Below are 17,317 nucleotides of genomic sequence, written 5' to 3'. Positions count from 1 at the left end.
AATCTGAGCGAGAATCTACAGATGTTTTCTCAGCAAACAGCAGCTGCTCTTTATTCACCCAAAAATAGTTATTTTCTTCTCCCTGCGGGAGGAAACTGAAAGGAGCAATCGAGTTTATATTCGAAGCTACATAATGCATAGATTTAGCTCCAAACATAATTACTGAATCTGTTTTTTAGTTTTTTTTTTTATTTTTTTTTTAAAAAAGCTTAACACATCATGGTGCCAATCCTCGCTTGTGAACACTTCATGATTTAAAATGCTTGCTTTCAGTCAAAGGTCGTGTTTTCGGATTGAGGAATAAAAAACATAAAGTGAAGTGTAATTAAACGAGGCTGCCGCTCACTGTAATTAACTGCAAATTAGGAAGACCCGCCGCCGCCTGCTTTCTCCACTGCGCTCGCGGTGCTCCAGCTAAATTACGCTTAACGTTCAGACGCACAATGCGCGGTTACCGTGTTGTGCCTTTAAATTCCCTCCGTTTCCCCTCCGGAGAGAAAAGCCATTTTCCCCCCCATTCAAAGCCCCGCTGCGCTAAGACTCCGGGAGTGTTTCTTTTCCCGTTTGAAATCTTACGGTAAACGTTCGCGAAAGCAAAGGGAGACGCGGCAGACGGCACAAAAAGGAGGGGGGGCGGCGTTCGCGGCGGAGATGAAAAAAAAAGCCACAGACGCGAGCGGCGGAATTAGCTGCAGGCGGGAGCGCGGCTTTGTTCTGCCTTCCTTCCCGCCGTCGGGAAAGAACGGCGGGCGGGCGGCGACCGAGCGGCGGCGCCGATGAAAGGAGGCGCGGGGGGGATCTCCAATTTCCCTCCAAAAAGAAGCTGGGAGGGGGGGGGGGATTAGCGCGCTGAACGCTCCCTCCCTGCGTGGCGCCTCAGAGGAACAAAAACACCCCTTTCGTTTGGGGAAACACGCGGGGACTTTCACGCGCCGGTTAAGAAGCCCCGGAGCTTCGGTCCCACATTATCCACTGATTTGTGCGTTTTGAGAAAACACCGGACTTTAGCCGTGCTTAAGCGTTCGTTTTGAAAAGCGAGGTTTTATCGTTATCGGAGTTCAGCTGTGCGAGTGTGTTTAAGAAGCGAGAATTTATTGCTGTAGTGTAACTGTGCTTGCAGCAGTTAACCTGTTAATTATGGGCTTCCCAAATGGCAGGGCAAGTACAGGAGCTCAACAGTAAGGCAGGCAAAGCTCCACGGGTCAGGTCTGGGGAACGGTACAAGGCAGCCACACCAGTCACACAATTGGCTTTATCTCACCATGGGTAAGACAGCCAGGATTTCTCACATTAGCACAGAAATACTCTCTCACAATGGGTTCCTCGTGGTTCCCTACAGGGAAATATCTCTGGGCCCTGCTACAGTAACTCAGCAACTTGATGCAATTTACTATGAACGCGCGTAGGAGTTTCACAAGGAAACCCTCCAGCTTCCTGGTCGGCCATTTTGGATCCATATATAAGTGTCGTGTAGCAACACGGGCAATCCAAGATGTTCATATGCTGTATAATACAGTACATTTATGAATGCAGAACTGCAGTTACGCCTTCAAGTACAGCCTAGCGCAGAAGCACAACCGTCTGTGAATGGAGATGAGCTCATGCCGTAATTAGCAGAGGGACGTCTCATTGGGATTCATTGTCAAGTACAAGCTGTACAAGTACAGTGAAAACCTTCCTGTGCCTGTGTTGCTGCCTGTAAATCCAGGTGTGAAGAGACTTGTATATGTAACAGACACCATCACAGAAGGCGCTTCCGTTAATTTTAAATGAGTTTAATTTCAGTTCACCCCAAAATGAGAAAACATCACAGAGCGATAGATAGCATTTTCCCCAATATACCAGTTGGATTTAAAAGCACACCATGGATTTAAGGACAAACAAGCAAAAAAAATCCCCCTTAATGCCCTTGTAAGCTACAACACAGACTAGAATCAACAAGAGGAACTAAATGATATTTGGGAGAGAGAAACAGACATATGCAGGTCTAATTCGGAGAGGAAGTTTCAGACAAGGCACTGAGAATGAGAGAGCAGGGGGAGGGGCAAGCACTTACGAACACCTGGCCCGGCGTCCAGTCGCTCACAGAGACACTGCGGCCCCCCCACTGTCCCCCCCGGCACTGAGGGGAGGGTCCCGCCGGCCTGACCCAGCCTGCCATGCTGGGACACTGAAGCAAACAAACACAAAATAATGGATTCATGAAATGGCAATGGAGCAAGGGAGCAAGAAACACTCACATACACACACACATACACACAACACACACACATACACAACACACACACATTCACAAACTGAAACACATACAGACGCACACACACAACACACACACTCACACATTCACAAACTGAAACACATACAGACGCACACACACAACACACACGCTCACACACACGTACCCAGACACACACACACACACACACGCGCACACACTCACATTCTCTCACACACACTCTCACACACATACACACACACTCAAACACTCTCTCACTCACACACATACTCAGTCTCACACACAATCTCACACACATATACACATACAGGAACAGGGAGGGAGTGAGGAACACACAAAAAGGCAAACAAATCAGACTAAAGGGGGCATTCAATAAAGCCACAATGCGTTTTGTACTGAACTGGGAGAAAAGCAGGCATTTCATACACTGTGGAACTCAGTGAGCGTGTGAGCAGTGTTACGTTCCACGTCATGTGTGTTGTTTTTTTCCCCCTCTGTAATGCTGCAGGAGAGCCTTTCATCATCCCATTCGCTGTCCCCGCTGTCAATCATCATTAACCTGGTCCCGCCTCCACCAATCACATCCCTCCTCTGGAAGATAAAAGCTGCGTGGCTGCCGCTGCTCGTGGTCTCGCTGTCATTGATCTGTTCGTTTTCGCTGTGTGGTTGTGTATGTGCGGTAGAGATTTAGAGACCTGTGTGTGTGCGTGTAAACGTTTCCCCTGCTTGTGTGTGTGTGGTTCAGGCCCTGGGGCAGGTAAGACAGAGGCCTCTATACACCGGTGTTACACGCAGGAGGAAACTTGTATAGACACATTAGAAAAGGGGTGGTTGCCAACTGTGTATTTTTGTTTGTAAGAGTAGTTAGACAGTCTTTTGTTATGCTTAGTTAGTCAGATTATCTTTTGTTCTAGCGCTGTTTGGTTCTGCTTATTTCATTTCTTTGGCTACATCCATGTCCCTCGGCCTTGTGACCTAGTTGTGTCTTGTTTTGTGTAAACTTGACCAAATGTAAATATCACTTCACTTGCACTCTTATAATAATAACACCTTTAATATCACCTGCAACTTTGTCTGCCCTGATTATTTACACTAAATGTGCTCAACACCTTTTCACCCGGACACTTTATTTCACTATAGGCTATATGTTACGTACTCCCTTCTACCCCTCGACACCTTGAGAGATGTAACAAGCAGCAAGACCTGCATTAACACACACACACCCACACACACGCAGTCACAAAAATAAACTCGCACAAACATATTTACATAAACATAAGCACACACCTACGCTGTTCCCATACACACTCCTACATGTGAGTACATCTATAACTTTTTTTTCTGCAATATTTAGAAAACTTTAAAATTGGCTATACTCTATTCTCAAAAGTGGAAAACAAAGTTTATGGTTTGACTAAATGTCCATCATTGAACTCCCAATAAAAAAACTGGAATTCAAGTAGGATAAAAATATAAGAAAGTCACCTGTTTCCCTGTGAGTCATGTGATGCTCTATGACTCTATGAATCACATGAATAAGGTATGAGACTAAGTGAACCACATGCTAGTCCCTGTTTTGCTGCTGTGCAAATGAAGGTCCACTAAAAGAAAACAACTCAATGTTTCCATTGTTTCTGAGCAGCTAGTTTGACTGTGTCTCAGGGCAGTGAGTTTGACTGTTTCTCAGAGCAGTGAATTTGAGTGCTTCTGGGGGTAGTGAGTTTGAGCATTTCTCAAAGCAGTGAGTATGACAGTTTCTCAGAGCAGTGAGCTTCAGCGTTTCTCAGGACAGTGAGTTTCAGTTTGCATGCAGCCACAGACAGCGCCGGAATCCATGCAGCTCCTCCACAGGAGGTAAGAAAGTGAGATGCTGGGCATCAAGCAGCCAAACCCTGCCCCTCACATTTCTCCCACCCCCTAAATAGTTTGATTACATATTTTCTCAGGAGAATACCTTATCCATCTCATGTTTTTTAAACACCTTATCCCAACCCGAAGCCTTCTGGCTATGAGTCCAGGTCCTCTGGGCCAAATCAAATAATGATGCAAGGATTAGGTTCGCAGCCAATCACAGCCGAATATAAGCAAAAACATCGATCGAAAGGATCAGCGTGAACTCACGAGTGAAAGGGCTGGCGTGGGTGCTGCGGGAAGATCCAGGAAGGACTCTGCTTCTCAGCCACAGCCAGAAAGGGGTGAAGAGGGCGAGCTTAAGACGCTCAGTATTCCTTAAGTGCCTCCTGGCAAGCACAGCTACCCAGTCGTTTTTTCCCGAAAGATGCACCACTCCTCCAGTTATGGTTTTTATTTTAAATGGTTACTGTCGATCCACGCAGGTAGTGTACCAACGATGGCTGAGATGAAAAAAACGGAGGGCGATTTTATAAATAATTAAAGAATCGGCCAGCCAAAGTCACCATGTGAGCGGATCCGAGGGACTTAAACGCTGCTGACAGGGAGAGATTTTCTGCACTGTAGACTCCACATGCCGACCTGCCAGCAATGGTTCCTCCTGCCGGGCACTTAATCGCCCTGGCACCTATGCTGGCAAAGCTGGGCAGAGCCCTCTGGCTCCCTCTGCTGGTCAGCTACACACTCAAATAAGCCTTCGCCCTTAGACCAGGACTTCCAATGCTACCACACTGCATTTGAGCGCTACCTCACAACCACACCACAACCTTTATCACTACTCCACTTTTTCACCAGGAACTTTGCCACTACTGCACTGTTACACTAGTACACCAGAGGGAAATCAAGACCCTCTGGTCTAATGTTAACGGTGTCTGACTGGGATTTTTTATTTTATGTAACCAGGAAAAACCCAATTGAGATCGAAATCTCTTTCACAAGGGGGACCTGACATAAAACTCAAGTTGCACAAGACAGTAAACAAACAAGTTACAACATCAAATGGGGAATGAGACAGCAGTGTAACAGTAATTAAAAGCAGAGCAGAGGTTAAAAGCAGGAGCATATTTCAGTCACAGGAGTTGTGAATTACATGTTTAAAGTCAACAATTGAAAGTAATCTGTCAAGTTTAAGATTTCTTTGCAGATTGGTCCAACTGTAAGGTGTAAAATATCTGAAACCCAACTTTACAATTTCAGAAGAGGGACTTCAAAGAGTTCTTCATCACTACAGCGGAGATGATTACTACAGTATGTGTATTTCTAATTAGCAGACAGCTGAGGTTTGAAGGAAGTAGACCAATTATTGTATAAATGAAGGTACACCAGAGGATCAATCTCCGCAGCTGTAAAGAAGTTAATCCGCACGTGGCGCTTCAGATCTCCTGTAAGTGCAGAGGTGTGAGCACTGAAACACTGTTATTCTCAGAGTGTAATGCCTGCCTGCACTAACCAAAGAAAGCTCATAAGTCCAGCTGAATTTGATATGATCATATGTAGAAACTAGGCTACATCATAAGAGCATGTGAACGGGAGACCAGCCTATGAACAGCCCTTTGTAAAAACCACTGGAAATCTAATTCAGAAATACTCGGCCCTTACACTGCACTGCACATATCTGAACACATTTACGCTGTGCATGTCTATGTATGTCAGATTCTGTGGAACCATCAAACAACAATGGTGTCTGGGTCAGCCAGGTTGCATGTCCAGCCTAAGGATACATATTTTGGTCCTGTATCAAATTCCGACAACTGTGGCTGGTGGTCCTATGGGGAAATGCATATTTAGCAACAGCGTTACTCAGGGTGGAGGGTTGGGGGGGGGGGGGTAAGGTGATTCCTTGTTGACAATTGCATATCACTCATTCATTCACGTGCATTCATTTATCAGTCGGCTAGCTAACAAGTAATATTAGCAAGTTAACCTGAATACAGGCCTATACGCTTTGCTCAATATGATCAGTGGGTTGATAACTAAAGTGCTGGTAGAGAGGCTATTATTAAAGTGATGTGGGACGAGAGCCCATGTTTTTTTATTTCGTGCCGAACAGCTCCGTTCAGTAGTGTCAAAATTCAGGCTATAACACAAGTTTATTCCCAAAATGTATTCATCCACAGCTATCCTGACAGACTTAGAAGAGTAGGCTGATTGCACCACCGCAATCATCTACATTGATAAATTACCACCAATTTAGCATAGATAAGGATCGACAATGATGTTTAGACACAACACTCGTGTCAAATTTAGAACCAGAAACATGCAGCAGTACTTTGAAATGTCGTACTAGAGGTGTAACTTCTTGTCTAAAGCGATGGGAATTGTAAAAATTAAAACAGTTAAATAACATTGAACTTTCACAAATCAGTTAAATATTGAAAGTTACAGCGAGGGTAGATGAAAACATGGAGTTAGAAAATTATTTTTTGTCTGTTTGGTATAATGGCAGAGAGCATTTTCTGATCAGTATTTAAAAGTGATATGGGTCTATATGATAAACAGGCTGAGGCATCCTTACCCTCTTTATGGATGACCGTAATAGAAGGAGAGGGTGATTCAATGTTCCTCGCAAGTTCCCTTTTATAAAAACCAACTGAAGACTCAAGAGAACTGGTGCCAGCTGGTCCTTCAATTCCATATAAAATGCATTCATGGTATATCTGAAATCCAAGGGAATTTCCTGATTTAAGCATTTTAATTGGCTGTACAGTTTCTTCTTCAGTTATCCATTTTATAAGGAAAACATCATTGCTCTTGAGATATTTCATTTAATTGAAGATTTCTGAGATATGTTTTTGACTTTGACATATCTATATTCCCTGACGCTGGTTTATGCAGATGTTCACACTACTTCGCAAATTTTTTCTGCTGTGTCATTTTTATTCATTATTTTGGATGCATTTCATTTTAATTTAGCGATAAATCAGTTAGGTTATTCTGTTTTTGAAGTCTATATGCCAGGATCTTCAATCATCTAGAGACTGCCATAATTTTTTAAAAAGAAAATACCAGCAATTTTCAGTTTCTTGAATTAGTCATTCATCTAAAGTAACACATGGTTCCAAGTACTCTGTCCTCGTATTTATGGCTTTCTGGACATTGTTAATAGTTTATTGGCATCTTTTCTTAATTTTTCTTTTTTCCTTTATTCTTTGCAGATGCATGTCATATTTATTTCCCCTCTAAATACTGCCTTGGCTCCTTCGCAACATGGGATTGGGTCAATTTTGTTTGTGTCATTACATCTTAAACATTCATTGGTGTTTCCCGTTATGCTTAAATTCTCCATCTTGAAGTAGAGAGATTCCCACTCAGATCAACTGTTAGAGTAAATCTGGCAAGGTCTGAGAGTGTCATTTTTAAACATGAAGAAAAGTTAAAATCTATTACAGATGGAATGTCTACCTGAAGTAAATAGTATGTATAAACTTTAGTTGTTGGATGTAAAGTTGTCCATATATCAACTAGTCCTCTTTAAAAACACACCAATCTTAAGATGTTGCCGCTTTCTTAGACATGAATTGTTGATCTGTAAGTATCTAATCTCAAATGAAAATTCAAGGTTCTTAACTCGGTGATTAAATTTGATTCAGTTAACAGCCTCTTTTCTCAGAGATTGACAATGTTTGGTGAAAACGTGTTCTAATGAAGAGATGCATCTTTCTTCAGGAGTTGGTTACAATGGACAAAATGCATTTTGGGCTAGATTTGGAGATCTTTCTTCAGCTGTATCCCCGAATTCACCCAGTGACATTACCATTGCAGCAAATAATTGATAATCGCCCAGCTCAGATCTACACCTCTCTTCAAAACTTGGAATAGAGTCTAGTGGAAGTGTTGGCATGCCAAGTCAGCACATTTGCTTGGAATCAAAAACTCACCCTCAAGAAATGTGTGAACTGACAACAGAAATTTTATTTTTTAGTTAATCGGACTGTAGTACATAGCCAGCTTCTCTGCAACCACACTGAAGGCTTCCACGCCTTTTAATAACAGACATGCACAGGATCATACCATCCACTAGAGAACAGCATAATCAATCACTGATTGATCACTAATCAATTACTCAGTCACTCATGGAGAGTCCCTGGCATGAACTACTATCCACTGCTGACAGTACTAGAACTGTGTTTAGCCAAGTTCCTTCATGAATATTCATGAGAATACAGCCAGACCAATTACGGACGCCACCAAATGGGGACAAATTACAATCTAATATAGCGATCAAACCAAATCACTGTCCATCACTGCTGATTGGAAGGATTTTAGACATGCATAGCTCAATTACAGCTCACGGTTGTTTGTGTGCATTAGCAGAAAAAGGTATGCAGCATTCCTGCAGAACAAACAAACGGCAAATGCTGAATATTACCCAATACACAAACAACTAATCAGGGCTGACTGTTGATGCTGGCCATTCAGAGCCATTGTAATAATTGGGTTGTTAATTATGCATGTGCTTCCGTGAGACTGGGAGAAAACTAGGGAACTGGGGCATGCAGGCTGGGTATAAATCAACAATTATACACCCATGTACCAAGTCCATCATTCAAAAGCATGTATTATCAGCTTAATAGTGTGTGATGACAATAACAGGACATTTACCTCACCCTAATGTCCAGAGATCATTCGGAAATATAAGACCTGTCATCACCACTCCAAGCATCTTTGCTTCTACTCCGTGACATGGTAGACCCGCATTAACAAGTCCTTCAACTTTCAACGTAATTTCCCCAGATGCTCCCTGACAATAATCTGGTGACAACCTGATATATCTGCATTCCACTTCTTAATGTCTTTTTAAAACATAAAAGCCTCCATCAAATCCAAATTGAACATGAAGAGATTAAGCACCTTAAGTCCTTCTGTGCACATTTTCAGTTTCATGCCTGGAATAATGCCGCTGCCCTTCTCTGTACCTTCTAAAGCGTTTCTTTATCTTCCAGTGTCCAGAACTGCATGCAGTTCCCTAAATTGTGGTTATATGAAGAAACTGTATAACAGTAGGCCTATATCCAGGCCTGTGCTTTCCCTGTAACAGTATGGTCCACTTTCTTAAACATTGACATTGTAATGACTTCTCTAGGTTCTACTTTTAAAAACATTATAAATATAAGTAATAATCACAAAACGACAATTTAATGCACTCGTATAATCACCCAAATTGTCTGGACTCCCCCACCGCTGTGGTCCGGCCTCTCTTTCGTCGTAAAAATAAACAATATTTGACCTATTTATCTCTGTACCACCAAAATACATATTCCTTGAAGTATTTATAAACAAAACACATATTCTTTATGCATCACTAATGCGCATTCCAGTGAGGCAGGGGGTGATCCCATGCCTTTCTCGAGAGTGGGAAAAAGGGCATCTCCTGCTGTGGGCAGCCCACGCACCAAAGCTTTTACCGAGAGGTTCAGGAGATGAGAACAATCTACTGACTACTCGTCTCTCTTTCTTTTTGTTCCTTTTTCTTCTCTCTTCATCCAGATGCTTGGGGGCGGGGTTCTATCTAGGGACTCAAGAGCTGCTCTTGAATACTGAGCAAGTTGGAGGAGTGGCTGGAGTCCCTAAATTTTCACCGGGAATTTCAATGCAGTTAAACGTTAGCACTGCGGTCAGCGGTCAGCATTTACAGCCAGCAGTCAACATTAAAGTGAGCAGTTAACATTACAGCCAACAGTTAATGTTAAAGTCAGCAGGGAACATTACAGTTGACACACATTTCTCCCCGCTGCACCATCTACATGGCTTGCTCGGTTTGATTCCTGCTGCATCGCCCTCAGCAAACTCCCATCTGGATCCACTAACCGTACAGATCCACCCTCAAATCTGCTTGCATTGATGTGATACTGGTGTGGATAAATAATGAAAAGATATTAGCTATCATAAATAAATCGCCCCAGGCAAAATTTATTTTTGGAGTCTTGTTATTCCACTGGAATGAACAGGATTATATTGGCTAGCTGTACTGCCTCCAGGACGGTGTCCATTGGCTGCTCTGGGAATGCTTCCCAATCTATTCATTAAACTAGAATAGTGCACCCTTCTTCCTCCTATATCTTTTATCTAATGGACATTAGTTGGGAGTCATTGGACATCTGCATGTTACTAAAAACGTTAGGAAATGTTACAAACAAACAACACACAAATAAAAATTTTTTGGTGAATTACCAACATGTTCTTTGGCTTGACAACTTTCTTTGAATCGTAATTGTTGCCTTTCCCATAGTGCTATCTCAGAGAAATACGGCACACTATAATCAGAGTTAATGCGTAAATTAAGGCTGCCATCTCCTTAAGGCACTCAAATACCCATTTCCCTCTCTGGGGTTAGAAAAAGACTGGCTCAGTATATCCCTTATGCACTGTAGAGCTGGGCCCAAGATGGCTCATTATGCCCCTTTCCCACTGTAAAGTCGGAACACGACTAGCTGAATAAATCTAGGCTCCATATATCAATAATAATAATAACAACAACAATAATAATAATCTATTTATTTATATAGCACTTTTCTTTCAAAGCTCTGTACACAACAAAGTATAGATACAACAGAATAAAGAAAATCAATACTAAATACGTTTTTTAAATCAGGTTTTTAAACTAGATTTAAAAGTAGACAGTGTTGGAGACTCATAAAATCTGGCAAATTATTCCATAAAATCAGAGCCCTAGCCACAAATTCCTTGTCCCCTCCCTTTAAAATCTGCTGGCACAGTGAGGAGATCTTTTGCTGAGGGCCTAAAGGAGATTGGTCAGGTGTACTGTATGCTTTTATCAACAATGTATTCTGATGCTAGACCTAGCCTTATCTTAGCCCTATCTCCCCAAGCACTTAAAAAAGGCAATTTTACCTTGTTTTGCACAAACAATTTTAGTTTGTTTTGCACTGCCCTCAAGTAAAGCCATATAACTTTGTGGAAACACACAGCAGAGACATGGTTATTGACAGTATCTGAAGGGCACATGTATACCATCAAGACTACATTATCAAACCTAATGTAATACATGAGGAAGTATTGGTACGCACATAATATACATAAAATTGTAAACAAAAATAACAAACCATAAACCACCTTACAATCAATATGCTCTACTGTTTATTTCACACAATCTACATCAGACAGTGGCAAAATTATTATACATAGTTCATCTCCAACACGTTTGCAGCAACAGGTAAGAATGCTACTAATAAAAATTACACTACTATGAATACATACTAAAAGCCATAACATTCTACAATGGCTTCAAAGGTAAGAATACTTTTCACATTGAAGATTCACTTTTGTTGAGTTCTCCAACTTGGCCTCAGTGAAAAACCTTTTTCTTTGACTATTTGTCATAACCAGTTTAGAAACTAGCCTATATTTTACAAGACAACACCAAGCTGTTTTCAAAACGACCACTTGAGCTTTAAATCCAGCCATTTAAATGGCCTGCTGCCCTCCCGTGGTGTTGTCCGATAAGAGCCCAGGCACTGAACACATAAAACCAACAAGGGCTCATTTGAAACCTTAGAGTCCTGTCCCAAGTCGCCCTACTACTTGATTGGCATGCAAGGAAACCAATCCCTGACAGCAAAATCAAAACCTCAGATTTGTCGCAAAGATATGAGATACGAGGACAGTAGAAAAATATTTTTTAAATCAGTACATAATGTGGTTTATGGAGTAATGAGAGACCAGCGGATGTGAAAGCTCCTTTTGTTTATTGCCCTGAGCTTTAAGGAAGAGCTGATAAGGATAAAAGTGGTGCTGCTAGCTGCAGATGAGGCTCCTAAAGGCTCGGAGTGCAAATTTGCGGCGCGCTTGTTGGTTACGTCTCAATAAATTGTGGATTTGCGACGAGTCCAAATTCCGTGGGCAGTATTGCCCATACCATTAGCGAGCCAGATATACAAGTGATGAGTGAAATTTTCCTTCAGTTCTGAAAGAAACGGGAACTACCGTGATGGCAAAGTGAAGCGGACAAGCGTATGACTGATGTAATAAACCAAGACTGCAGACATTTTGTTTTAATGTCAAGTGCATTCATTGTTTACTTATGGGGAGAAAAATCCCTTTGTTCTTCTGTACAAATTCACAGCACACCCAAAAATCACTTGCTCATTTATACTTTCAGATATGAAACACAAAAAACGTCACGTATACCAAACAGTTGTCCAGGAACCCTTTGTATTGGGAGCCGGATAGAGAAGCATTTTCACTATTTTCACAATTTTGCACACTTCTCCTTCATAGGCATGTCCCAAACCGAAGTCATCAAAAAGATGCGTCTTTCTAAGGTGCCTTATTTCAGTTCAATCTGAAGGCAGCATCTGATGTATCCTTCACCAGGTAGGATATCCCATAGGTCTTTGCGATTACCACAGGCATCTCATCGTAGTTTCGGATATAAAATACAAAAAAACCTCACAGGCATACGAAGAAGTTGACCCAGGACCCTTTGGACTGGGAGCTGGATAGGGCAGACAGAATATAGACAGCAGTAGCACAGCAGTGAGAAAGACATTCTGAGACAGTGAGAAGTATCTCTGATTACGATTTGATGCAGCTTTACGTTTTAAACCCAATGAAACTTGGCCTTGCGGAACTTAGCCTTGGAAAACCCTAGTGAGGCAGCTTTTCAGCACTGGACAGCTTCACTCCAAAATCCCAACAATTCCACTTCCCCATATATGCTGGTTCTGGTGAAATTTTAAGTAATGCCACGATTTTGTTTGTGTGTTTGTTTGTTTGTTTGTTTGTTTTTTTGCCTCAAATGAACAGCAAACGAATCAAAAATAGAGTACTTTGAAAAGGGGGTTTGGCATAAATTTGCATTGCCGGTTTATTTGTGTCCCAGTCAGATAAGTCAGTCTGCTACCGCTGTGGGAAACATTCCTCTAGAGAGATGCTGAGAGAAGATTTTATCATTCCTTCAGAAAGCAGCTGAGAGGGAGAGAGAGAGAGCGATCACAGAGCAGATGGGGCTCCTCTCCATCCATTCACACCTCCTCACTGCTACCAACACTCTGAGAGGCACGGAGGAGCTGGCATCACACACAGGGTGTAAACTGCAGAAAAGGGGGCACCACAGGGTCTTCTGCTCCAGTTCATTAAGAGTCTCTCCTGCTGCTTCACTTCAGCTCTATGCCAAGAGGGCAGCAGGTCACTTTAAACAGAACCAATACGAGCTAAGATAACTGTTCCTCGGGGTACGCTGGAGCATCGAACACCTGTAACAACGGATCCTGGTTTGCCGCACGTGATAGCACTAACCTAACCTAGCTAGTAGCAGCTCAGTGTCTGATCATAGTAGACGGGACACCTCTTTGCCTAGCCACGGTGTTAAAACGTTTTGGGGAAAAAATAACAGGAGACGTCGCAACAATGCTGGATCTATTTTTTTCCGGACAGCACAACCCGCTCACTTGCAATGGGAAGAGGTGGGCTATGGGGGCGACTGTTGTGAAATCCAACCTTCAATTGACTAATGAGGAAAATACAAACGCAAATCGCATATGGTAATTGTGGGTTTTCCTCTGGCATGGCACATGGGGAAGACGAAAGACGAATAACAAATTCTTTATTTAGAAAACAACGCCAGATGGTGTTGTGTGTAAGATGTCGGGTGAATGGTTCCTTACTTGCATCAATTAAGCGAAAGCCAGCGGTTTCTCCTTAAATAAAGGCCAGGCAGCACCCCCACCCCCAGCTACCGCCGCGAGAGCGAACAGGAATACTCACAATATATACAGACGTACAGAGCGATTTTTGAATATCGTACCATATAAATGCAATGAGATGCAGTTGTCTCAAAGAGGTATACGGAGATTGATCGCTACAACCACGATTTTAAGGAACCTAAACTGTTCGTAGACAGAGAAACATCTGTCGAGCCAAAGGCGGATTACAGTTCACATAAACACACGCAGGCTGGCACTGCTAAATTACGACATATCTTAAAACGATATACAACGGCAAACTTATTGACTCCCTATCGAGGCAACATTCTTACGCTATAGCTAAGTACCGACTAAAGCGCAGCCTCCCCCGCACCCTCTTATAAAGGTCGTTCGGCGAAATGACTCATTCAGAATATCGATTCCATACTCCGAAAAGCCATCACAGGGCGTTCTATCTAAAGACAAAGCCATCCACAGTATCAGCATGCATTTTACCAGCAACGCTGTTATCCCATAAGTTACGCATCCAGGCTGCAAAGCGAGCGTTCTTTTTGGTTACTGCAATAGTGCCGTACTGTGTCTTCTGGATAGGCTACTGCTTGACATAATGTGTATACTATATATATTTATGTAAATATGTGGTACATCGAAATATCCACACCTACTTTATTTTTTCAAAGATTCCAGTCACAAATTGCTTTGATGGCTGCTTAATCACAAGAAATTTCACTCTAGAACAGCGTGTCCCCTAAACCAGGTCCTGTCGATGCACTGTAATGTATTAAGCAAGCCACAGCTATCCGGTGTGAGGGCACCAAGGAGACGAGTCCTTACATGCACTTATCGTACCCAGCGTGTAACAGCAGTACACAAGCACCGAGTGCTTATCGAGCACATCCTATTATAACTATTGCTGTTATGACTGGCTTAAAAATGAAACTTTAGGAAAACTTTATAACAAACAGAAGCTGGTAGTGCATCGTTTACGGGCGGTCATTTCCCCAGTGATCCTTCTATTTTGGGTGGTAAACAAGCACTGTGTTAGCTTTGACAGACAGAGTGGTGGTGCAAACACCCAAAAAACTGCTCCTTAAGTTACGTGAAGCGGTGGCAGCACTGGCTTGGGAAAGAGAAGCGTGTCTGCCCTGACGGCGGGCCGCCACACACACTCAGGTGCATTTGTCGCGTGTACTCATGCATGCACAGCAGGTCATCTCAGGTGACGGAGAGACAGACACGCGGGGAAGGGGGTGTGGAGGGAAAAATACGAGAGGGGAGGGGGGAGTCTGCATTTTGGCTACTGTGCGTTTTGTTCGTATTTTAATCCCATCAGTCCTTACCTCCATACTTGTCCCATCTGCAGAATATGTATGACAACCTGCCAGATCCACACAGATATTTGACAGCACCTGTCCCGGCTGTAAATGCCGATGGTCAGCTCCGCAGTGGCTCTCCGGCTGAGTCCCTCTACAGCCCCCAGCCCTCCCCCGGTGTAATCCTGCACGAACCACCTGAAACTCAGGATCTGGACCAGCACCGACGGAACGAGCACGAAGAACAGAGTCAGTCCGAACCACAGGTAGTCTCTCTTGGAGTAGTAGTCGATGGCCAGCCACAAGTCCGTGCCAACGTCCCAAAAGAAGACCAGCAGCGCGAGGATGATCCACAGACAGTCCAGCCATAGGCGCTCCTCCGGCGGCGGCCGCCTGCGTTCGGTCCCCTTCCCCCGGAGAGTACGCAGGCAGGCGCTCCGGCAGCCCCAGTAGCAGGACGAAGTGTTGCAGCAGCGCCAGATGTGAATAGCGCTGCTGTCGCCCGGGTCATCGTCGTCGTACTCCACCGTTTCGTCCAGGTTGTGCAACTGGGCGAAACCGGCAGCGACCCTCACGCCATCAGATTTTGCTGCCATCTTGCTCTCTGAAGCGCCCCCGCCGCCTTCAGGGGACAGTGACGTCACTTCCTAAATACCTGTTCTCTGACTCTACCCCAAATATGGCCGCTGTGTAGAGTCCAGCTCATACCAGAGCACTGCTCAGGCGTCTTCTCCGAAATCTGCTTCCCCACCTCGACGCAACCGTTCTTCATATGACAAGTGCCGCCACCAGCGACGATAAAACCTACGATAAGTTGCATTTTAATTGCATATTGGACCTATGTAGAAATGAAATCCATAGTAAGTGTCGAAGCACTTGATTACAACGACACCCCGCACAGATTGTTTCTTCTAAATCTTCTGCGTGACGCCTCGGGTCTGTGTGCTGTGTCCTCTTACAAAACACTATGCATTTAAAAATATACCATGAATGGACTCACTCACCTCCAATGACGTCATTTTTATAGTCTCCTACAACTCGTCGCTGTTTCCATCTAGTGATTAGTGTTGAAATTACAGGTCCGAAAACATTTGCAGTTTGGATTTATAAACCTTGGATTTACCAAATTACTCAGTTGCGGACCGATGGAAAAAAAGGAGGACAGACCAATCTGTAAATAGCATTTTGATATTTACACATTTAAAAAAAAACAAACTTTGCGTGTAAAGAATTATTATAGCCTAATATGTAAAATAATTAGAAGATATTATTATTATTATTATTATTATTATTATTATTATTATTATTATCATCCACAGAACCTGTATTTTGATATACAAATTCAAGTTAGAGACAAAATCAAATTTTGCTATTTTTATTTACAAGGGATGAGGTATAGAAGCAGGAAGAAGCATTATATACAAAATGTGCATAACTGTAGTGAAGCTCTTGTTAATTTTAGCATACTATGTGATACTAAACACTCAAAATGTTTTACTGTTATTACCGCATGCATTTTGCATGTCCATTTGGTATATTTGGTGGGATGCATACTGACTACTGTGAAGTTTGGCGGGGGAGGAATAATGGTATGGGCTGTTTTTCATGCTTTGTGCAAGGCCCCTTAGTTACAGTGAAGGGAAATACTACAGCATACATGACATTCTAGAGAATTGTGCACTTCCGAAACTGTGGCAACAGTTGGTTTTGGAATGAAATGTTCCACAAGTTCATGTGGGTGTGATGTTCAGGTGTCCACATACTTTAGGAAATGTAGTGTATATATACTGTATATATAAACATAATGCAACCTATCTGTTTTTCATCTTACAGAGTTTGATGAAAAATTAAAGATTTTTCCAGTTCAAAAATGGTTATTTTATTACGTTAGTACTGCCCTTACATGAAATTTCAATTCTTGAAATAAATTCATAAATATTTGAATGTATTATTCCTGTTCAAGGAAAGTTCATGTTCAATTAGACATAACAGAAATTCATAAGGTTATATTGTAAAGAGAGAAAATTTAAATTGATATTTTGTTCTGCACTTGTCTTTAAGAACACTTGTATAAAATACAAATACAAAACTACTGCATAGTGTATGTATATCCGGAAAATCTAAGAGTGATCTCTCTCTCTCTCTCTCTCTCTCTCTCTCTCTCTCTCTCTCTCTCTCTCTCTCTCTCTCTC

At 42.6% G+C, this 17,317-nt stretch overlaps 1 protein-coding gene across 2 annotated transcripts in view; it reads right to left on the bottom strand.

Moving 5' to 3' along the window:
* The window catches only part of LOC135252502 (XK-related protein 6-like), a 30,789-nt gene extending 14,686 nt beyond the window's left edge, over nt 1–16,103 (bottom strand). Inside the window, exons 1-2 of one of the 2 annotated variants that reach the window (XM_064330654.1) lie at nt 15,153–15,293; nt 2,057–2,170 (exon numbers count right to left, since the gene is read on the bottom strand). Coding sequence is in view for 1 of the 2 variants with exons in the window: in XM_064330646.1 (XP_064186716.1) it covers nt 15,153–15,721 (569 nt within the window). In the remaining variant the exon portion in view is untranslated. Of the gene's footprint in view, nt 1–2,056; nt 2,171–15,152 lie in introns of both variants that reach the window. The other variant, XM_064330646.1, reaches the window with a different exon arrangement.
* Between the last annotated feature and the right edge of the window lie 1,214 nt (nt 16,104–17,317).

The sequence above is a fragment of the Anguilla rostrata genome, chromosome 1, assembly GCF_018555375.3.
Source record: "Anguilla rostrata isolate EN2019 chromosome 1, ASM1855537v3, whole genome shotgun sequence".
In the NCBI taxonomy this organism is placed as follows: Eukaryota; Metazoa; Chordata; class Actinopteri; order Anguilliformes; family Anguillidae; genus Anguilla; species Anguilla rostrata.
This window is presented reverse-complemented; position numbering and strand designations above follow the sequence as displayed.